Raw genomic sequence first — 25,214 nt, 5'->3', positions numbered from 1 at the left:
GGATCTTTTGATCCAATTGGATTAGGGGCCACAATTCATCTTCTTCTTAACTGCCTGTTAGCACCTTTTTCATCTTACTCAACAATGCGCGCTAATGCTAGAAATGCTGTCCGTTATTGTTTGAAATTCCAGGAAATAGAACAGTTTTATTCTTGGCTGTTCGTTATTTAGAGTTCTTCATAGGCGCTGGGGATAGTTTTCAGTGTTCGCGTCTGTCATTGAGAATGTCCGCTATTCAGAAGTAACTTTCCCATCGTACCGAATAATATTCTGTCGGGAAATTGAAAAATGGCCGTTATTTAGAATTTTCCGCTTTTTAGAGGTGTCCGTTAGGAGGTTTCACTGTATATTAATGCAACTGTTTTCCCGTCTTTTTCTGAAGGACACAGGAAAAGTTTGGAGAACTAATTTTGAGGATACATACGCAAAAGGTGTCAATAGAATCTGGTGCTGTGTTGAGTCCTGTGAAATTTTGAGGACTGAAGCAGTATCAGTGATAGGCCTCAACAGAATTTTTCCAAAATAGAAGGCTGAATAGTGGATGTAAGTGAGCTTATAGGAATTATACTACCGGTAGGGTAGAAAAGTGTGTTACCTTCATGATGAGGTTTTCGTAGGTTAAACTATTTCCTACTATTAAAATAGGATAAGTTTCTAGATATAAGTCTCTGACATTTCTTTGGTGGAAGTATTTCAAAGGAACAATTTTCGTAATTAGGATGTGAAGGTTAAGGGGTTTTCCATAAACTATTTTAAGGAGGCGGGAAAATATTGAGAATGGTGTAAGTATATTCATACTTTCTATAGGAAATGGAGGCTAGGATGATATTCAGTAAGGATGTTCCGATTAAACGATCTTAGAGTGGCGTTATATGTAACTGAATGTTTTGTTGATGAGATTCAGAAAATATACCCATTTAGAGGGTGCTGGAGAGAGAATTTTCAGGCAGTTGTTGAATATAGATGTGGTGGATATACAGGTTCTTCAAAGGACCAATGAGTATGATACGAAATTATTGATGTGGTGGTGATGGTAGTTCTTGAAATAGATTTTTGCGTGGTGTTGGTAAGTTTGTCGTGTACGTTAGTCCCGATACACATCCATTGTCAAATCTGGAGATTCTTCGTGGCTAAGCGGATAGCGTACGCGCCTTTGGAGTGGGAGATCTGGGTTCGATTCCCGGCGGGAGCTCATATGGTTCGGATTCCACGTTAATCAGTAGGTTCATGTCTCATATAACCTCACTGCTGAACGGGACGTTAAACTCAACTCAACCATTCTCAAGTCTGACGTGTACACCAAGGAAGGAAATTGTATACTTGCGGAAAACTCAGGTGAACTGACTGGTTGCTTGTTGTTTTAGGGACTGTCGAAATAACTAGTGATGGGTTGTTGTGGGGCCATATGAGGAACATATTTTCTATGAATCAAAACCAAAGAAAAGGTTTATGTGTTTATGAGGGTAGTGTTTGTTACCAGAGGCGTCTCATGAATCTATCAGCTTATGAAGGGGCCATGCAAATGCTCATGGATTCCGTGATTAAAAAATTTTAAGACAAACGGAATAGTTGGATTATGAATTATATGATAGGGTGCTGGAATGGTAAAGTAGTATTGAATATAGGACGTTTACCAGAATTCTGGTAGTAGCAATTCTTCCAACATCACTTATATTCTTAAATGTAGCAACTGTCTCCCCGTCTACATTGGAAAAACTCATAGCTTCTCCCTGTATTCCCATCAATAATCACCGCGATTCTTGCGGTGCTCCATTCTACAGAACACACAATACATTATAGCAGTACCTTCGACTACAGCCTTCCGCGTAAGTATCCTTAAATAACTTTCCCTATCTCTTTCTTGTCCTTCAGAAAATGATAAGCCGCTTGCACTGCCATGCTATTTCTCAATTTCAATAGTACCTTATCTCCCTACATTCATTCTTTTCCCCATATACCTATTTTCATCTTTACCAATTTTTATTTCTACGCACTTTTTTCTGCATTTCCCTCCATTATTTTAATTATTTTTCGTAATTTATGTACAAGGTACTACAGGGAAACCTGACGATTTCTCACCGTAAGTAAATAAGCAAAATACTTCTTGCAAGGAACTGAATTTCAGAAATGTAAGGACCAATAACACCAAATACAGAAATATCACATCACACAGTAACCTCTGAGAGACCGCGGTGTCAGTGGCAGAATGGTCACCTCTGGTGCGTGGGGTCCCAGTTCCGATTCCAGCTTTCTGCAAGTGGGCTTTGTGGTGGACAAACATCGTGTCGGTGGGTTTTCTCGGGGTTCCCTCGTTTCTTCCAATCTCAATATCACTACCTTGCTTAGCTTTGGTGCATAATCGAGAGACATTACACTAAGAAAAAGAAAAAAAAAAACTTTGAACTGTGCAGAGGTTCTTCATACAGGTGACGATAATTTTCTTCTCCCGGCAGTTTCGTGTTGATGTCAAGACGCAGAAAAAAGAAATTGCTTCTTCTGATACAAGAAGATGACTGAAGACACCATCTACGTCACAGCTGTTACTAAACGTGTAGAAGGGTTTCTTCCCCTTAATTTGTCGGTATCACTTAACATTTGAACAACTAATTTATAAATAGAAGTGCATATCTGTTGCAATAGTCAACGACACGAGTTACCTCTCAAATGTAGGAACACATCTTTCTTCGCAGATCATCGGGGACTCAGCATAACAGACTACCGAACTTGCTTAATGTTCTCGGGGATTAGGACCGTAAACTAACCTCTTGGTGGTGATCTTCTGAGAGCGGATCCCGTCGCATGCAAGTTACTGATCTACAGAAAAATTATATTCCGTTTGAGAACACGCTCATTACGTTGAATCTGAAAGTGTGTAGCGATCACAGATTTTTTTTTTTTTTTTATATATATAACTCTATGGCAAAAGCACAGTATTGCCCCGATCACTCTTCCGTGTTGACTGAAGTATTTTAGGTAGAGGTATACCTAACTGTTGTTACACCACTCAACTTTCACTCAATTTACCAGAATCTGCAATGAAAAATCGTCCGTTGCCCCTGCCATACAGTTTATATATACTGTTTCTTCATTAATTTATATATTTTTTCAAATTCTTTTTTCCTTATATTGTTCATTGATATGATTTTGTTTTCGTTTATTTCTCTTTCACTCTCCTGTACCCTTGCCAACTCAAGAGCTTCTTTGTGGCTAAGCGTTTTGCGTACGCGCCTTTGGCGTGGGAGACTCAGGTTCGATTCCCGACGGGAGTTTATGTGATTCGGATTCCACGTTAATCAGTAGGTCCCGTCTCACATAGCCTCGCTGCTGAAAGGTACGTCAAACTCAAAATCAATTCAATCAACTCTTGCTGACTCAACTGCATCATTTCCAACGTGAAGCCCCCTGGATGCTTCATTCTTACTTTCTCCCTAATTCTCCCAGTCTCTATCTGATGAAGTATTTAGCGTAAACGTTTATACGGTACCTTCTTTTAGTGTGTGTGAATATATTTTCACTAATTTCTGGTATGAATAAAAACGAACAAATAAAAAAGAATGTAACGATGTCTGGCGGCCAGTTTCTTCTAGTCCGCTGCACCAATTTTGGTGATTTTTGGTACGTGAGTGGACCGTAGGCTAGCTTTGGTTTTTACGAGGTGTGATCAAAAAATACGGTGAATAATTTTATTAGAAACAAAGTAATAAGCTTACATGGAATTTGATTTAATCTCCTTGACTTGTAATGCACTCATCCCAACGCTGAATCATAGACTGGAAGCATTTCTGAAAGGCTTTTTTTGGAAGGACATTCAGCTGCTCTGTTGTGGCCCTCTCAATGTCAGGAATGATGTGAAAACGTTTTTAGTTTTTGGGGTAAGTGCCAGAAGTCGCATGGTGCTATATCTGGAGAGCACAGCGAATGTGGACAGACAGCAATATTTTTTCGGCCCAAAACTCGCGGATCAAAAGCAAGGTGTGGCACGGTGCGTTTTCGTGATGAAGAAGGAAGCCATTTGCTCATTTAATCGGCGTTAAAATGCTTTTTACGGTCCCATACGAGATGTTTAGATTTTCCAAAAAGTCTCGAATAGTCATTCGCATGTTTTGACGTGAAAGGACGTCTCGATAGTTTTCAACCGACTCCTTGCAGTTTTTGAATCGCTCATACCACTTGTAAACAGTCTTCAATGTCATATACTGATTTTGAGATTTCGTGAGCTTCTTTGGCACTTTTTTGCAGCTTAGAACAAAACTTGATGTTGGTGAGCTACAGACACTCTTAACACGTCCTCACTCTTCTGCCTCTGTAAGCCAACTAACATGTCACAACTTGTTCAAATTCGACAATGACTGTATCAAAGGATAAGGCTACCTGGGTTACTAATTGAAATGAATAGAACATCGATAGGTGGCACTGTGCAACTACATTCATCGTATTTTTTAATCACATCTTGTAGTACATTAGTTTTACGGAGCGAGTTCTCCCGAGAGGGAAAACGTCCATAACAATGACATTCTAATGCTAACATAGAGCAAAAGTTAACGACAGTTCATTCATTCTTTGAGTTTCATAGCAAACAGTTTTGTTTTCTTTCAAAACGCATATAAACTTTATTTCTAGCATTTTAACGTCATTGATTATAACACACTGCAATCAAGATTCTTCTTTAAATACACCACTATAAAATTATTAACTAAGGAAGTACTAGTGGCTGGAAGTTTGTGCAGGCGAGTTTGAGCGAAAAGTACTTTTAAACCAGTTCAGAATGCTCCAAGAACGAACGGACCGAACATAAACACCGAACTTAACAACCAGAACGAACTTAAAAAGAATGGAACGCGAAGCATAACTGTGATTGTTCCTACATGTAAATAATTTTATCTGCATCTTCTGTTTCTCGCAAAAATTCGCAAAATATCATCTCTCTATGACTTACAGTTCCCGAGGTATGGCTCCTTAAATCTCCCGAAATTCGAACTTTTTGGCTAATATCTTGAGAACGGTGGCCAGCTGGATTTTGAATTCCTGAATTCTTTCCCTGATTACAAGCATTCATAAGGCATAAAATATGACACATAGACAAATACATACATTTTATCTTGAATTGTATGTAACATATTCAAACATACAATTTTGTGTACTTACTTACTGTTATTCTGTTTGTTACAAGTAACAGTGATGTAACAATAGTGAAATCGGACACCATTTGCACAATCATGTACTCAAACCAGGAAAATGCCCATGTGTCCTCTGGTATCACGAGACATAGTCATCAAAAACAGTCCAGATACAATTCCAGACGGTATACCATATACAGCCACCAGATATTAAAAGCATCAAGGTCTGGTATGTTAAGTTTAAGGAAACATAGCGTCAGTGATCTCCCTAGAACAGGCAGGTTTGGACCTAGCATGCAGACAATTCAGACAGTGAGAGATGCCTTCGTGAGAAGTCCCGAGAGGTCAGTCCGCAGAGCCTCACGTGAGTTGCAAATGTCTAAGGCATCAGTGTACCACATCCTACATAAACATCTTTTTCGTGCGTACAAAGTCCAGATCGTGCAGTCCCTACAACTAACAGATTACAGTGCTCGTTATGACTTTGCTGTTGTCATGCTGTCTGAGGTTGAGGAAGATGTTGACTATCTAAAACGTATCCTTTTCTCAGATGAGGACACGTTTCATTTAAACGGTGTTGTCGACCGACACAATGTTAGGATCTGGGGGTCCGAGAATCCCCACGCTGTGTTCAAGACCGTCAGAGACAGCCTTAAGCTGAACGTGTGGCGCGGTCTTATGCACAATAAAATCCTAGGACTTTTTTCTTCATTGGTATATCGCCTGGATATCCTTCAGGCAACGAAAGGATCAGTGTATGTTATACTACAATTCAAGATAAAACTATTTGTCTGTGTGTCATATTTTATGCCTTATGAATGTTTGTAATCAGGGAAAGAATTTTGGAACATCCTCTGTGTGTGTCATATTTTATGCCTTATGAATGTTTGTAATCAGGGAAAGAATTTTGGAACATCCTGTATAAGTCAAACATAAAGAATCTCAAGAACCTCTTGTGTTAGGGAAATTAAATTTCGCACATAAAATTATTTTTGTAAGTGGTCACGTGCCCTATAGTTTTTCAAAATTCTGCTTCTAAGGCGTGTGGGAAGGGGACCGATTTGTACACTATTTTCGACATTGTCTGACTCATCATCACGGAAAAACGGCGAATCATGAAATGAATTTCGCAACATAATTAGCACTTGATTAGAGTCCAGGATTCTATCATGTTATTGTCATTAAAATGCCTACCCTAAAAGGATTGAAGAATTATGCCAAAAATGCAGTATCTCACGAGTATCTTAAGTTAGGCGGATTTAACTCACTAATTAAACTCCTTACTAAATATGAATTGACGCGTATTCCGTTTTCGGAAATTCCACTTTTAAAGAAGGTTAGGGGATCAATATCTAAAACATTTTATTATCGAATTTTGTCTTCAAAAAATGACCAAACTGAGAACACTTTAGGCTTCATTTCCCTTTAATTAAAATACGTATCGTAAGAGGGGAAGAGAGTTGTAAAGAATAAAGTCTGTACTGTCTCAGATGCATTTTTTAACATAGCACTAGGGTCGAGCAAAGTTTTTTTTTTCATTGATTCAAATATGCATCGTAGGTGAGGAAAGAGGGTTCATATCTTTCAAATATTTTCCATAAGACAATTTGTTTTTCTCGGCGAAGAGCGTATGTTACAACTAATTTACAGAAGTCAACTAAATTAAAAACTCGCTTTGGAATTCAATAAGTCTTTCCTTTTTGTATCTTGTGATACGCTCGAATTGAAAAAAGCCTTCTATGATCTTATAACAACTACTAATCTAAATAACATTCCTTTTATGTGTTTTAAGAAAATGTTTCCAGTGCTTCTGACAGGTACTCTTCTTCGGGGCCAAGGCTTAAGGCTATCTCTCTATCCTGGTATTCACGTATTTATGTTTTGATATACAGTCCTGTGAAATATATACAGAATGGCACAAAATCGCTTTCTTCATAACAATTAATGAGGAAAGGAAATAAGTGAGCTATGGGCACAAAGTCTCTTTCCCTAAAACGGGTAAGGAAAGAAAAGAAATAGGCCAGTTATCAGCGAGATTTTATTTATTTATTTATTTATTGTACTGGAACTGGCACTATTGTGTTTCTTAGTGTATTTGGAATTGGTAGCCATGTTTTCGTACTTGGTTTGTTTCAGAGTTCTTTACTGAGTGATGTTGTGCCCAGTTGTACAGATGTTGAGATGAATTACTAATTAAAAAAGAAACAACCTATTTTCGTGCTACAAGCTTGGTGGAGACACAACGCAAACACAAATGTGGTGACAGCAGACCTCAGGAGAAGATTTTCAGCTGTGTACCACCATCACGTCAAACCACGAGAAACCTGAACCAACAGTTCGACACTACAGGTTATGTGTATGTTTTACCGCAAAGTGGACGACCACAAAGTGTACAAATGAAGGAAACACTGAACTTGTTGCTCAGAGTTGTGTATCTAGCCCGCAGAAGTCTACAAGGAGGCGCGCATCTGGCCTGGGAATGACACGTATCTCTTTAAGAAACATGTTAAAGGATTTAAAGATAAAACATTACCAACCAAAGCTTTTCTACGCGTTGCACGAATGTGATCCGCACCGGCTGTTGAGTTCTGTGAGTGCTTTCTCATTGGGAACGAAGATGATAGGGACTTCTGAAAACGAATTTTAGGAACAAATGAGGCCTCACACCATGCGACTTCTCCATGTGGGGTATTGTCAAAGAAGAGGTGTTTTCCGAGCAACTGCAGGATTTGGATCAATTGGAACAGCTAATCAAACAATCGTTCGAGAGCTTGGATGCCAATCCTCGGGTGTGTCATGATATTTACAAATCAGTGCTGAAGGGATGTACTTTGTGCACTGAACATGATGGAGACAGTTTGAATAGCATTTATAAATACAATACAGATTGTCAAGTCACCTAGCTTCTTTTATTTTATTTCTTCACATATTGGGGGATAGTAATTTTGTATGCATTGTATATGTACAAACTCAAACTCATTATACATTATAATAGTTAATGCACTAACGCTAAATTCTACCTATTCTATACATTAGTATTTGGACCTATAATCTTCTGAGTTGCGTATGTTTTCCAAGACTATGTAAGTTTCATATTATATTATAATATATATTTTTCACATCACTGTTTACTACAATATAAATATGACCAGGATAGAGGATATTCTTGAGTCTTAGCCCAGACCAAGAGTACAGTGGGATAACTAGAAATAGCTTCTGAAAAATACATAAAAAGGGATATTGTCCCACTTAGTTGTTGTTATATTATTATAATGTATTCCATACGATCAATAACTAATTCTATAATCTTACTCCCACATGGCTCGCAAAACGATCTTCTTAACAGACTGACTTACTAAAAATACTACAAAATTTACAATTTTTCTTTTGCTTGTTTCATAAGTGAAAGGAGATAATGAAATGCAACTTGCCACAATCATAGTTAATGTTATTCTACAACAGAAAATTTGAACCTGAAGAATTTTCAGTGTTGCCATCCATAGAAATTATAGGGTGCCAGAATAATATTTCCCCCCAAACTAAGTTAAGGCAGCGACTAGAGGAACGAACTCAATTGCATTTGATTACGTATCATGTTGTTTTGGTATCTTGTGAACTACTTTTTTAAATAATAGTTGTATTTAGTTTGTAATAAACAAAATAGTTTTTAACATACAATTATTAAAATTAAATATAATGTTAATTAAAAAGTAGTTCACAGGATGCCAAAACAACATGATACGTAATCAAATGCAGTTGAGTTCTTTCCTCTAGTCGCTGCCTTAACTTATATTTTGGGGGAAATGTTATTCTGGCAACTCTGTAATTTCTACAGATGGCAACACTGAAAATTCTTCAGGTTTATATTTTCTGTTGTAGAGTAACATTATGTATGATTTTGGTAAATTGTATTTCATTATCTCCTTTCACTTATGAAAAACAAGCAAAAGAAAAACGGTAAATTTTGTATTATTTTTAGTATGTTAGGCTCTTAAGTGAATTTACGAATGCCGTTTATTCGTATGTCTTCAATTATTAACCCTATGGAAACGACACTGAATCCTCAGATGGTCAAAAATATTCAATAACTTTAAATATTCTAGTTTCATCACAAAAGTTAAGGCAATTGCTGAGGTTTGGAGGGCAAGGACCCATTTATACTACAGGTCCTTGGTCACCAAAACATTTACAATTATGCGATATGCTTTCCATTAAATTTTTGCTATTTCGGTTCAATATCATACTTCACACCTTTTACATCACATCTCAAAGACCTGAACTCCTACTATCAAGTACCGCCCTAACCTCCATAGATGTTACTTTACACACCAATCAATAACTTCTTTTTGGATCAAACGATCCAATATATTTCAGTCAAAAATTATCTTCTAGGTCTTATATCTGAAGAACTACATATAGTGTAGCCAAACCAAACTATCACTCAACTCAGTATGATGTGCTTATTCCGTAGAAAATACGAAAACTCGATTTAGGGTTCGTTTAAAAGTTTTGTGGCTCCCGAACCAAAAACTAATTATTGGCCACGATCACAATCTTTTGATCCATTTTTAGGTTCCCTAAAATTCTTGTTTTGTGAAGATTAAATGCCGTTGAAGTGATTGCCAGTAAGAAGGTATTTTCTAATGTGATAAGAATTCTAGCTCAATTACCATGATGACATGTCATCTATGATTCGAAGCTAGAAGAAAGACACAAGTCGTGATAATCGGAGGATTTGTTGATTCATGTTGATGGAAAGGTTGGCATATGAAGAGGTCATACAATAATAAATAACTTCCAATATTTTTGATTTGAAAATAGTGCTTGCAAACTGAAGCATTTGGATTAGGTCGCTACGCTATGAAGATTAGGGTGTGTATCTAGGCACTCTTCAAGAGCGCAGGTGAATGGAACATTGATGTATAGTAAATTACATCCATAAATACTACGGTAGTATTAAAACCTTTCTATTTCAAGTGTGTCCTCGGAAAATACGTGAAACATACTTCTGCCTCACCCTCGCCAACCTCTGACGGAGAAAACCTTGCCTTTGCTTAGGGAAAGAAGTGAATGACCTCAGCTGTGTTCCCAATTTACCATTCAGTCGTTTGGTCGAGTGAAGATCGTAGGCTACATAGAATGGCTAACAAGACAGAGCACAGTGAAATCTGTGATATAGTTCCATGTGCCAACGCTTCCGCATCCAACAACTGAAAGATCTCGGCCGCAGCAACTTGTCCCTCCTCTTTCAGGGGAGGTACGGGAAAATATATAACGACAGCAGCGCCAGCAAGGGCACAGTTGAAACAGAAAGGCTCTAGATTTGGCGATGGAAAAAATAATGAACAAAGATAGATTTAATATATGATGGGAAAGAGTAGATGTGGGTTTGGAGGTGATAATGAAAGAAAGCTGAGCTGTATGGCAGAAGAATTTTGGAATTTTCGGTGGTATCACAGTCACTTACACGAATTTTCGGAAATCCCATTCCGAAGGGGTGGGATTACTATTGTGGGTGAGTTTTTTCCGGGCGATTTTCTCAAAAACGACAAGCGATTTTGTTCATATTTCATACATAGATATTTCATTAATAACCTGGTAATATGGCATAACTCATTTGTCCTGAAAATATACCCAAGGAGTAGTTTACTTACGGGGTGAGCTCCATTTGGGAAGTTTTCTTTCTTTTTTTTTTTTTCGAAAACAACTCCAACATTATTCTTCATATTTCATAAATAGATGTTTCATTAAGAACCTATAATATTCTGTAATTTAGTTCTTATGAAAATATCCGCAAATGAGTTTTCTTCGATCGAAGTTTACTTCGAAAACATCTATAACTTTGCTCGTATTTCACTAATAAATGTTTGAGTTATAACTGTATCATAAGTGATTTAGATTAAGAAAGTTTAGTGTGGCGGCTCGTGCCTTTTCCTAAACCATCGGGCACGAAAACAAAAATTAATTATTGAAGGTTTCTTGGTTGACAGAACGTACGAGATATGCTCAAAAAATATCGAACTTTGGTTGGCAAAAATAAATTGATTGATTTGGACATCCGAAACAGTAATCCCCTTCAAAGTAGTGTCCTTGGTAATGCACACACATACTTCTCCCAGCGCTCCCGCCATTGTTAGAAACACTTCTGGAACGCAGTTTTTGGAATAGTGAACAACAGTGCCGTCGCATTCTGCACGATGTCTTCTCTTAACTCAAATCAGGTCCCTTTTAGTGGCATTTTCAGCTTGGAAAATAACTTAAAGTCACATGGAGCGATGTCGGGTGAGTAGGGAGCATGACGATACACAGGAAGTTGTGTTTGGCTATGAAAGCCTGAATCAAATTTCGCGGGCACGCCTCATCCCCAAATTCTCGTTCAAAATTGAATGGTTTCCGCTTGGATATCGCCAAGCTTTTGGCAGAATTTGATGCAATATTGCTGCTCAAGTTTTTCTGTCATTTTACAAAACTGAAATCCGACAACCGCTCACTACACGTCTTCACTCGTTGGCCGACTGCAAGCGACTGACACTTTCAGCGGGCGGGAAAAATTCATGAGTGTTCCCTCTATATCCACACTGAAAAAAATCTCCCGGGCTTCATTGGTTTACGCGGGAAAAAATAAGGTTCGATACTTTTTGAATACACTTCGTATGTATCTAATTTATTTGCACGATTTGAATTTGGACAGGCTTTTCTTTATAAACAGACGAACTGAATGTTGATTTTCGCCCGGTAGATTTCTGCAGCTTCACTGTGTTTGAACCCCCATCAATGAATTTCTGGAGTCAGAAGTCGTACTTTTGTATGTTACAAATATTTTGCATTTTACCTTCTGCCAAGTAAAACACATACTTCGGGTAGTATTGTAAACATTAATCAGGATGAATTAATCAAATTTCAAAGAAGGAAAGAAAAAGAAAATACACATATAATCACCACGCGCTTCTTGCCTGTTAAAACTAGCTTTTCAAGATCCACGGCAGGATTTAGTAAGGCGATTAACAATGGTAATGCAAGGTTACTTGATCAATCCTGATTCCCTGTTTCTTATTCCTCATTACTCTGATATGAATTTACATAAATTTGGTCAGTTAGTCGAATTTTGTTTTTACCTAAACTGCTATCAATATGTAAAAACAGAATTAAAAAAAAAATGAGAAAAAAATTTCAGGTTCTTTTCTTGGGAGCAAATAACTTTTGGGTCTTTTTGTATTGGAAATTACAGAAAACGAACACCATAAATAAAGATATGTGTGACGGTCATGAATTCTCATTAATTCACTTCTTTTAGTATAAAAATTAAACGAAAGATTTAACACTAAAAAAGGAAGAGTTCCTTATTTTGCAACCATGAAAAGCAAGTTGAAAGAGGACCGTATTTCCATTCATGTTAATGCAAAATTAGGTTTTGAAATTGTCTGACTTGTATATATAAAAAGGTTACACTTTTATATTTCTCACAATATAGTTATTACATATATATAGAATTTTATATTTTATTGATGGTAAACCTTACGCTAGGTTGCCATGTTGCAAGAACCTTCTCATTAAAAAATTTTGCAACCCCATCTTTCTATTTACTGTTTACACATTACAACTTTCTGAAAGCAAGAAAGATATCTCCACGCATGCAGTACTGCACTCTAGTGGACAAATAGTGAACCTCATCATTAGAAAAGTGTATTTTGGTGCGCTTCCCCTCCTCGACCAAAGGAATCCGTCATTTCGGAAGCGGCGAAACTGTTTTTTTCTTTGTCAGTGGGAGGGCGAGAACAGGTAGCAAGCAAGACGACCCAAAAAGTTGCACATAGTTCGACTGCTTGCAAGATGAAAAAATTGTTGCATGTCCCTTTCAAGACTATGTTTACATGAAGAAATGTTGTAGGGTTGCAAGAATTTTTTTTTATGACAGCTACAAGATTCTTCCAGTATGGCAACCTAGCTTAAGATTGCCTCAAAAATGTTTTGGTGCATATGAAAATAAATATAAAATAAAGATAAGACACTAAGGGTTGTTTGATGATTTTAAAAGACGTAAAGCAACATTGTATGGCATATTGACAGATGTCATGTGGCAGAGGGAGGGTTCTATATTGGCTTCATTTGAATACTGTTTTGTGTTTCTTAAACTGTACGTGAGGGAAATGATAATTAGTTTCAACATTTCCTCAAAAATGTGTTCTTTAAACGCCCCACAAAATGTTTGCTTGCTTGCGTGTAGACATTTGAGTTTTACTAAAAACAAAAACAGTTTGGGATACCAGGCTTAAATATACAGGGTGTTTATAAATGATTCATTGGGATTTGAAATATGACGAAAATTTTTAATACAATAAGTTTTTGCTAATGATAAATCGAAAGGACATATTTGAATGTTTAATTTCTCATATTCTTAATCGTGGTAACAGATGGCAGCACAATTAGTCTCCAAAATGGCGTCTATGCAGCGCAAAGCATTCTGTGACGATGTACTGAAGATGACTATCGTTTTTCCCATAGCCTCCCAGATCTCCCAATGTGGAGTTTGTGATTTTTCCTTTCAGGGCTTGTGCTTCCAATACCAATAACATTGGGTGAGGTCCAGGATCACATTACAGTTGCATTTAACAATTAGTAGGGATATGTTATAGGGTAAACTAGAATATCGCCAAGATGTGTGTCGTGTAATGAAAGGAAGTCACATCGAACATTTTAACAGTATGTCTAAAACTTCAACAGTTCATGTTTTAATTTCATGCACCATTTGTTATTGTATCTGTTATATACTTTTATAAATACAGCTCTCTCAAACCCGATGAGTTATTTATAATCACCCTGTATATGCATGCATTAATTATTCCTTTTCTCCCTTACTATCTTACGGCTCAAGCTGCTTCGCGAGTTTTTATTTTTCATCCATTAAACTTCTCCTGGCAAGATAATCATGTAACCAACAATGCATCTGCCCGGACTTAACTTAGTTAAAACGCTTCTCTTTTCATCCTTTCTTTCCTCTCTCTCTCTCTCTCTGATGAAGGCGTCAGCGAAAGAACTTCCATTTATTTTGTATTGGCGTTACAGTAACCCTGTCGGACATCTGCTCAGCAACTTACTTTTCTTGTTCACTTTAAATTTGTTTTCCATATCACGTAGTAATTACCTGCTTTAACACAAAATGCAGAATTTAATGAATATTATTGTAATATTGTCCCCAACATTTCAGCAAGTACTTCTGTGTGAAAAAAAAAAAAAAAGCTCAGGCGTGTACGCTATCCACATAGGCACGAGAGAAAAATGAAATGAAATCTTTGAGTTTTACGTCCCACGGTCATGCCGGTTAGGCTAAAGGAGACGGTAATGATGAATAATGAATGAAATGGTGGAATGAAGAAAGTGGGAGGAAACGGGAGAACCCCGAGGAAATCCACGCACACGGTGTTTGTCCACCACAAAGTTCACTTGGTGAGGGGATGGGATCGAACCCGGGACCCCAAGCACTAGAGGTGAACGTTCTACCACTGAGCCACCGCGGCCCATAAGCACGAGAGAGTTCTTGAATATGTTAGTGAGATATTGCAGTTTGATTAGGATTAGGAATTGGACTTTTGGCATCTATGGCCATGTTACCCCGTTACGTATGAGATACCATTGTCTTCTTTCTACGTTAATGAAAACTGGTACTGATATTGGTGAATTACATTTAAAAATATTGATATATTTTTTAAAAAATGAGTTTACAAGCTGGAGAGTATCAGTGTATCACATTCTATGTTCCGCCTTACTGAGAGCAATGTATGCGAGTATCATATTGATGTTTTGTTAACTTTAACATACAAACTGTCATTGCCTGGTGTGAATCAGGAAAACGTCATTCAGGATAGCTGGCCAGAAAAAAGCTTTTATACTTTTTGGACTGAGCATCCCAACAGGAATCAAACCCGGGACCACTCTATATTACAGTTTGAAAATGAAATATTTCAGTTTACCATTCCATGATTATGTCCTTTAGGCTAAGGGAAACGATGATTAAGGCAAGTGAATGATAATAGAAGAATTAGTGGAATGAAAATGTGGGAGGAAACGGGAGTACGCCGAGAAAACCCACTGACACGATGTTGTCCACCACAAACTTTCTTGGCCGGATCTAACCAGGGACCCCACGCACCAGAGGTAAGCGCTTTTCTACTGCAGTGCCATGTCCCCCTATTGCAGTTTGAGTTTCACCCCAATAAGTGATATGGCTCTCCTACATCGTTTTATTTATTTATTTATTTTTTTTTTAATATTTTCCCGAATCCCAAGATTAACTTTTACACTGATTAACTTTTGTTCAGCTCAATAAGAACTTTAGATTGTTACATGTCTCATCTTTGGGCAAAATTTTTTCCCGTAAAACACTAATAATATGGTACAGTCCGCACCAAAAAACCTGCAATATGAGCATGTAATTTTATTGTAAAACTACGCCTAACAGCGCAGGGAATCAACATAACGTCTAAGTGGCACGAATCACCCCAGCAGAAATCTCGGCGTCCTCTCCTGTACACTTATTTTGGAGCAAAAGACTTCGTCGTTTCACAATTAACTTATTCATGCTCATGTTGCAGGTTTGTTTTTTTTTTTTTTTTTTTTTTTTTTCTGCGGACTGTACAATTTCAGACCAGTTAGGCTTTCACAGAATTATGGACATCACGCAAAAATAATGAGAAACTACTGGAGAGTTTCAAAATGTAGGTGTGGAGATGAATGGAGTGAATTACCTGAGTCGAGGGGAAAACGAAAAATGAAAATGAAATGAAATCTTTTAGTTTTACGTCCCACGGTTATGCCGGTTAGGCTAAAGGAGACGGTGATGATGAATAATGAATGAAATGGTGGAATGAAGAAAGTGGGAGGAAACGGGAGAACCCCGAGAAAACCCACGCACACGGTGTTTGCCCACCACAAAGTTCACTTGGCGGGGGCTGGGATCGAACCCGGGACCCCAAGTACCAGAGGTGAACGCTCTACCACTGAGCCACCGCGGCCCCGAGGGGAAAACGAATGAGAGAGTGTTATAAATGGTGGGGGAGAAAACAATATTGTTACGTATTATTAAGAAGAGAAAGAGAAAGTAGTTGGAACATTAGATAAGAAGGAACTGTATCATGAGGGACGTGCTAGAGGGTATGATGGCAGGAAAGAGAGGGAAGGAGTGAAGCAGACTACAATTAATGGACGATATTAAAAGAGAGAAATCGTACATGAAGACGAAGAGGTTAGAGGAAGAATGTGGATCATAGAAGCTTCTTAGTTGTATCAAGTGACCTGCCAATAATGTAATAATATCTATGATGATAGGCTTTCACTACTAATCAATTTCAAACACATGTGTTAGGTTTCCGGATTAATTACGGTCGTTGTCGCTGTAACAACAAGGTTTTCAAAGCACTTGATCAAAATCTTCTAGAACACGAAAATTTTTTTTCCAAATATGCGAAAATAATAATGTCTACATTTTGTTCTTGTATCTATCAATAAGTACAGTTAACATTTAGTTAAATTATTATATTTATTGCTTTTCTTTCTTTTGTAAAAAAAGAAAAAAGAACATTTGTACACTTACACATTTTTGTTTGAAAAACTTTAATCTCATTCCATAATGCTATTCAATAATCTGATCTTAAAAAATAAATATACAAATTTGTTTATATTATTTTTCAAAGAATCCATCTCAGTACAACTGCAAATACTTGGCTATTAGTATTGGTTGTCCACATGAAACATAAATAAGTTGCTAAAAACACGATGTGCTCTTCACTCACTGAAAATACTGCACGTGATATTAATATTACATACGAGGGTAAGTCAAGAATTATCCGTAATGTAGCTTTCTTTCTTCATACTAACCTCTATCTTCGTTTACTTTATTCTTATGCTGTTGTGGTCATTCTGTGAAAGTTTGGTGCTAATTCCTCGATTTGTCTTCCTTTTGTTGCAGATAGATCATGGCCGCTCCACTACAAGTTTGCACCAAAGAGGAAGAACGAGCAGTGATCCGGATTTTGTGGTCGGAAAGTGTATCATGGGCCGCAATGTATCAAAGATTTTCGGCACAATACGGGGACAAGGTCTTGTCATAACGAAGTGTCTACGAATGGATTGAAAAATTCAAAAATGGTTGCACAAGTGTTACGCACGAGGAAGGAACCGGACGACCATCTATGGTCACAAATCATGACAACATTGAGCGTGCACGTGACATGGTTCTATTAGACTGACGAATGGCTATTGATGAAGTGGCACATCATCTGGAAATTAGTCAGGTTCTTGATACACCTTCTGATCACAAAAGCCGGATCATTGCTCGTTATTTCTCTTTGGTCCAAACTTCTAATGGAGCGGCCATGATCTATCTGCAACAAAAGGAAGACAAATCAAGGAACTAGGATCAAACTTTCATAGCACGACCACAACAGCATAAGAATAAAATAAACGACGACAGAAGTTAGTATGAGAAATGTAAGGAAAGTTAGAGCTACATTGCAGATAATTTCTTTTTATTTACCCTCGTGTTTTTGTTAATAGAGCGTCACACTAACTAAATAATCACATGCTGTATTCTTGTTTGCTTCGTAGCTACTAGGGCACTGACATCGCTAGAAAAATCTAAGTTTCATTTGCGTAACCTTAGTAACACAACATTTAACAAGAAAAAATATACTCAAAATACGTTCTACTTCGCGCACTTAAAAGAAGTACAAATATATTTCAAATTACAGATTTTTCTCTTTCAGTTTGTAGCTGCAATTTAAGTTCATCATACTGTCATCGAAATCATTATATTGACACGAAACAAAATAATTCCAAAATATCCATTGAAGTTTCCTGGCGGCGTAATGCGAACAGGTCTTCTCGGGTTAGCAGCCAGGTAAATAATGTTGTATCTTGCAACGTTTCGAGGGCTCCCATTGTCCTCATCTTCAGGCTAATATGATCGGGCAATAAGAGTGCGTGGAATATACACTTCATGTGTGTGTGATTGCACTCTTCTGATCGGTGGTTGAAATGGCGGCTTGTGATTGGTGCTTGAAATGGTGGGATATGATAAGTGTCCATGTTTGACTCAGTTGGAATCCTGTCTCTCTGTTGAGGTTCCTTTTATCTTGCGTGATTGCAACAGCTTCTTTTATCCTTCTGTCCCAAACTCTTGAGCATTTTGCTGTTATTTTAGTATCTGTGAATAAAATCTTATGTTTCTGATTAATGCTATGCTCGGCCAGACCCAGAATTTTCTGGTTGGTTTAATCTGATGTAACTGTTGTGTTCTTTGCATCTGGCTTCAATGGTCCTTCCTGTTTGTCCAGTACATACCTTGCCACATTCACATGAAATGCGGTAAACTCCATGTGTTCGAGAGGGCCCAGATCGTCTTTGGCAGGTCGCAGTAAGTTTTTTTTTTTTTTATTTATTTATTTTTGCGGGAAGATAAAAGAAACTGTTGCAATCACGCAAGAATACACGAACCTTAACAGAGAGACAAGATTCCAACTGAGTCACACATGGACACCAATCATATTCCACCGTTTCAAGTACCAATCAGAAAAGCCCACACACACATGATGAAGTATATATTCAATGCACTCTATTGCCCTATCATATTTGCATGAAGATAAGGACAATGTCAGCCCTCGAAACGTTGTACGATACAACAGTATTTGCCTGGCTGCTAGCCCGAAAAGACCTGTTTGCAAAATATTTCCATTTTCTGTTTAATTTCTTTAAAACAAAATTAAAAGTTATGACTCTTTATTTTCTTGATTTAACACTTCTTACTTTGATTTATTTCCCGGGCTCAAAACAAAGCTGACAGCGATATTATTTGACGACACGGACAACACGTGTAACAAAGATCTTTTTTTAAAAAAGAAATACATCAATAACTTCAATATATTTCCATTAATTTAACAAGTGAACACGCACAGTATTAAGATCTACGAAAACTGAAATGCATAAAGTTTGTGTGAATTTCGAAATGCATGTAGGTGTAAAATTGACCTAAAAATTCATAGTCTTACTACGATTTTTTAACGTCCCTAACTGCTGAATAAGGCAAATTTGCATTTCTTTTTTCTCAAACTGGTACAATCTTTTAAAATGATTCTCAGAATTTTCAATCTAACTCCAAGTTATTGGCACTGAAAACTTTGCATTTTTTTCAATTGTACAGCAAAACACAGATCTTCCTGTTCTATAGAAAAATAGTTGGTTACTTACTTGTCTACGAATTTCAAAGTCGCTACTTACATAGCACACTATTAACTTACATGATACATAAATATACTTGAATTCTATTGTGGTTCTCTTGCAGTTATTCTGAAAATGTTTGGAGCCTTTTTAGATCTAATTGTACAAGAACTAACAAAAATCACTCGCGTTAAACATTCTTGATGATAACTTCTGTATAAAGGAACTAACTTGGGAACAATCTTTGGTGACTTACAGCGAATTATCTTCTCTCTACGTCAAAGAAAATTAGCTACTGAAATTAGTCAATTACATTTAAAAATATTGACATATTAAAAAAAAAAAAAAAAAGTGAGTTTACAAATTGGAGAGTATCAGTGTATTACATTCTATGTTCCGTCTTATTGAGAGCAACGTATGTGAGTCTCATGTTGATTTTTTGTTAAATTTTAAAATACGAACTGTCATCTTCAGTATATTTGTATCCTTCCCTAGCAATTTAGAAATACGAGTAAATTGCACATAATATTTGGGAATTAAAGAAAAATTGTTAATGTGAAATGGTTAACAAATCAATTTCCATGACATATTAATACATCATATGGTTTTCCTTTCCTGTCTGAAGTTTCCAACCCAAGAGTCAATTAAGAATATACGGACTCTGACAACCGATATATTACGTTCTAAAAGTTCGAAGTAGAGTAAAATTTTACACTGACATTGTGTAATAACACAACCCATGGATTTGGATTGGATATTTAACAAAAGAAATCCTGACTAAAGCTTCAACACACACACTATACTTTATAATGTGTTACAGTGTCGGATAACTACCATATTCTTCATCAGATACCATATAGACACTATGGAACATAAATGAAGATACAGTCATATTATATATATATTCATCTTATGAAAAAGTCTAAATTATATTGGATGAAGCGGTATACAAACATGTGAAGGAGACTAATCACGAAATTAACTGGGATAAGACGGAAGTATTGGAGATAGAGAAGGGAATGATAATAAGGAAGTGGAAAGAAACAGATTGGGTAAAGAAGGTAGGAAGAGATAAGCTGATGAACTGGACATGGAGCTTACCTATTAATGAATTATGGCACAGAATTTTGGATAGGATAGACAAGAAGATGAAATTGAAAAAGGCCCTTATAAGGACCAAAAATGGCGGCACGTGTTTGCTTGGAAAATGGACATGGCGACCTACGGGATTGGCTGAAGACCAGGCAACAAAACTTAGACTTTCTCATAAAGATGAATATCTCTCTCTCTCTCTCTCTCTATATATATATATATATATATATATATAGAGAGAGAGAGAGAGAGAGAGAGAGAGAGTAAACCCCATATGTATGTTCATTTATGTTTCATAGTGTCTATACAGTGTCTGATGAAGGATATGGTAGATATCCAAAACTGTAACACACTATAGTTTAAAGTACAGTGTGTGTTGAAGCTTTGGTCAGTATTTTTTTTGACATTTTTTTTCATTTTCGCAGCTGATTCTCTTACCACTTTTGTAATTTAAAATTAGGCGTTTGTGTTCTGTAGATTAAGGAAGGAAATTAAATACAAGTGAACTGAGTGATAATGATGAAAGAACCGGTAGAATTAAAATAGAGAGAGGAAACGGAAAAGAAAAAAAATGTGGATACGGTATTGTTCATTACAAACTTACACAGACAAAAAATAACCCAGAACATAAGCGCTGTACCAATGAGGATTGTATCTTAAATTAGAGTTCATTGCAAAGATCCTCTTTTTCTGCTATATCTAGGAACAGCTTCAAAATTTACTTATAACAAATTATAAGAAAAAATGCCCTTTTGTTACTAGAAAGCCTTAAGACTTAAGGAAATACAAATGACATGGGCAAGCAACGAATTACGTAACACATTGCAAACTATTGTGATTGACATGAGTAGAAAGATTAAGTCTACACAACCTTGCCCTCTTGTAAGTCACTGACAAAACAAAACAGTATATTTCATATACAAAGTGTATAAATACTATGCAGTTGTCAGCAAAAGTGCAGCCTTCATCTTACACATACTGTCAACAATGTCGGCGAAGTTCACGAATCTGATAATGGTTTTCGTTAGATGACAGAGATTTAAGTCTTCTCTGCGGAAGAAATGTATCTAGGAATTGTACAATTTAAAAATTGCGTATAGTTATGTACAGTTATATTATTAAAATAATGAACATTTGATTCCTTTTTCAAAGTTCTTTACAATTAACTGTTACTTTTGAGAAACTAATATTCATATCCTTACAGACACTGACAAAATTTAACAATAATTTACTCGGCCATTCTAAGCCGTAGAAGTTTTAAGCTGCATTGCTACATTTACAGACTAGAGTAAAACTCGAATAATGGTCGATGTATGGTCCAAGACAAAAAGTGTATATACACACCTACCTGTTATTTTCTCTCAATAACTTCTGACCAGATTTATCAACTGGGATTTAGTTTTTGTTACTGTACGGAGAACTGCGTTCTCTGTATAACAAACCAACCTGAATTTAAAAATATTGACTCTATCCGAATTAATCGATCAATAAACACGTACAGTATGTACGCAACTTCTCGCTGCTGATTGAACGATATTTTTGATCATGGCTGTACAGGATACACAAATTTCATGTCTTCAATTTTGTATTATCAGGTATTTTTTGTGATTCAACACGCACTACATATAACAACAACAATAGATAAATAGGCTATCTTTCATGTTTGATAAAACATGTCTTGTACTGAATTTAAAACATCACACACAAAAGTTCAATATAGCGCGCATAAACACATCAGAGTTCAGTTACTCTAAACTTGGACTGAAATTTTGTTATCTGTTTAGTGTTTAATGCACTGTATCGCTGATGTTTGCATCAACGTTAACTGTAACACACAAAATTTTTAACACCCATACGTCGATAAGTTTCTTCTTTCTACACTTTTCGCTTCTTTGGGGCCGAAGCACCATCACCTGATTCACCTTCCTCCTCTTCTCCCTCGACGTGGAAAATAGGACGTGGTTGAGTCCTGTAGCAGACAAAAGAAAGTTACAAACTTAAACAAAAATATAACAAAATGCACGTTTTTAATGAATAAATTAATATATCAATAGAAAGTAGGATTCGACATGGCAATACTTAAGGGAATCCACCAATCTATATACTAATGAAAGGAGGAAACAATCGAATTTTGTTTTACACACCAAATCCTCTATAGATGCGAATGCTAAGGCAAAGAGTGAAAAAAGGACTAGGACTCGAACCCGAGACCTCCGGCATATCGTGTTAATGCGTTAACAACTACGCCACCCAGTCCGCTTTTCAGAACAGCAACACACTCGCGAGGTCGGTGCTCTCATCTGGAACCCACGTGGGTTGTACCACAGACCTCTGCTGTGATTGGACAATCCTGTGTCCATATACCTAGCACCTTATGACGGAGGCGTGTAAAATAAAAAATCGGTTGTTTCAATCCCAAGATTGAGAGACTGTTCTGGGAAGCGGACTGGGTGGCGTAGTGATTAACGCATCGGCACGGTTCACCGGAGGTCCCGGGTTCGAGTCCCAGTCCAGTCAATCACTTTCTCACTCTTCGCGTTAGAACTCATCAACATTTGAACCGATGTACGCCAGAATTCGTTATTTTCATTTTTATTATCTAGGTAGAACAGAGAAATCCAAAGCTCCCAATCGTATCTAGAAACGATACTTGTACAATCGCCAATGAAAGTATGTACTTGATCCTATACGTGTTCTTTTGTCCATAATTTTGGAAACAAATGTATTGTTGGTACTTTTTTTTTTTTTTTTGAAGTACACAGAATTTAATCCACTATATACGATATGAAAACACTAGTTAAATTGGTCAATTAGATCTTCAGTTATTGACAAAGAACATTTATATGAAATTGGTGCATACATTTACTTATAACTGTACGGTTGACAGAGATACAATATTAAAAAAAAGAATTATTCTTCGCAAGTAAAGGTGACTAACTGTGGTTCTTCAACTTTCAATAGTGAGTTTCCCGTGACAGCTCATTTAATTTGTAAGAGAGAAAGAATTCAATTGTAGTTTCATCATTTGAACAGAAAAAGTTTAGGACTGAAGAGTTCTCGGTTAAGTACGTGTCTTAATATATCTCACTAACTTGAAATGTGTATGTAAAAATGAAAAGAAATCTTTAAGGTTTGCGTCCCACGGTTATGCCGGCTAGGCTAAAGGCGACGGTGATGATGATGATAAATGAATGAAATGGTGCAATGAAGGAAGTGCGAGGAAACGGGAGAACCTCGAGTAAACCCACACACACGGTGTTTGCCCACCACAAAGTTCACTTGACGCGAGCTGGAATCGAACCAAAGATCCCATGCACCGGAGATGAACGCTCTACCACTGAGTCACCGCGGTCCCATTAAAATGTGTACGTGAAACTGAAAACATGAAATGAAATCTTTAAGTTTTACGTCCCTGGCTCGTTGCTTACGCTTATCCTTATCAAAATCACGTTAAAAAAGTGGATTTTCTCCCATTTATTTTTTCTGCAAGCACCAAGTTACAATTTACGACGAGTTCTCCTACCAAATAAAACAAATTGTGTAAGGAGGCAGCTAAAAGAGGTTTTCGAATTAACAGAGCTGTTTTTTTCTCTGTCTGTGGAAGGTTTTGCTTAGACGCCCCGCCCTTCCTTCTCGTACCGAAAGAAGCTAACAAAAGAAAACACGGCTTACACTTCCAAAAAAGAATGTCGTTTGATTGGAGGTTTTAATGGAAATATCAGCAGTGAGAGATCTATAACTATCTTATTGTTTAGTAGAAGGGAAAAGGAAAAAAGAGGAAATGACAATATAAGCTCCAGTTCTATTTTTCCACCAACATACCATAACAATGTCTGACGATTATGCCCTGTATGATAAAGAAAAAAAAATGAAATCTTTGAGTTTTACGTCGCACAGATGATAAAGAAGACGGATAATAATGGAAGAACTGGTGGAAAGTGATTGTTGGACTTCTTAGACTGTGAATCAGGCAGAATAATAGTAACTTTATTTTTAAGTGCTATGAACAGCTCATAGGCAAAAATTCAGCACTATGTTAAAACCATTATATAATAGTTTTAAAGAGACCAGAAAATTTAAAATATAGAATGAATATTAGAGCAGATTAAGGCCCTTTTCAGAAGGATAAAATATTCAAATCATAAGGTTCCAACTGATTTACAAAACAAAGGAAATATAATGAATCAGTTGAGAATGCTCCAAGAGCATTGCCAGAACGAACTTAAAAAGAATGGAGAGATGAAGCGGGAAGGATAACTGTGATTGTTCCTATATGTAAAAGTAAATCTTTTTATGCGCACCTTCTGTTTCTCGCAAAATATCATCTCTCTATAACTTACGGTTCCCGAGATATGACTTCTTAAATCTCCCGAAATTCGAACTTTTTTGGCCAATATCTGCGGAACGGTGGTCAGTTGGCCAGTGGCCATCGGTTACTATTTGGTACCAAATGTTCACCATCATCTTAGGTATTGATCAACACCAATATCATCTCTCTATAACTTAGGGTTCCCGAGATATTGCTCCTTAAATCTCTGGAAACCAGCCATTTTTGGGCCAATATCTTGGAAACGGTAAGAGTGACGCGAAAAATTCCGTCACTTTCTCAGATAGTTTTTGATGCTCTATCGAATGGAGATATCAAAATTGAAAAAAATCGCAAAAAACAGACAGACAGACAGACAGACACAGACAGACAGAGAATTCAATGACGAACTTTTTAAGTTTGTTGAAAATAGTCAATTTCATAATATACCAGTAACAGAACTTTGCAAATTAAAGTTTCATTCAACTACC

The 25,214-nt window shown here is 36.8% G+C and overlaps 1 protein-coding gene across 2 annotated transcripts in view; it reads right to left on the bottom strand.

The window, feature by feature from the left end:
- Positions 1-21,102: 21,102 nt before the first annotated feature.
- LOC145674469 (WD repeat-containing protein 70-like) overlaps positions 21,103-25,214 on the bottom strand; it is a 121,588-nt gene continuing 117,476 nt past the window's right edge. For both annotated transcript variants that reach the window (XM_081744580.1, XM_081744579.1), the window contains exon 13: positions 21,103-22,386. In XM_081744580.1, the coding sequence (XP_081600706.1) occupies positions 22,293-22,386 (94 nt within the window). In that variant the 3' untranslated portion in view covers positions 21,103-22,292. The remainder of the gene's footprint in view (positions 22,387-25,214) is intronic.

The sequence above is a fragment of the Thermobia domestica genome, chromosome 17 (assembly GCF_964235325.1).
Source record: "Thermobia domestica chromosome 17, izTheDome1.hap1.1, whole genome shotgun sequence".
Lineage (NCBI taxonomy): Eukaryota > Metazoa > Arthropoda > Insecta > Zygentoma > Lepismatidae > Thermobia > Thermobia domestica.
Note: the sequence above shows the minus strand (reverse complement) of the source record. Positions and strands in the feature narration are given on the sequence as shown.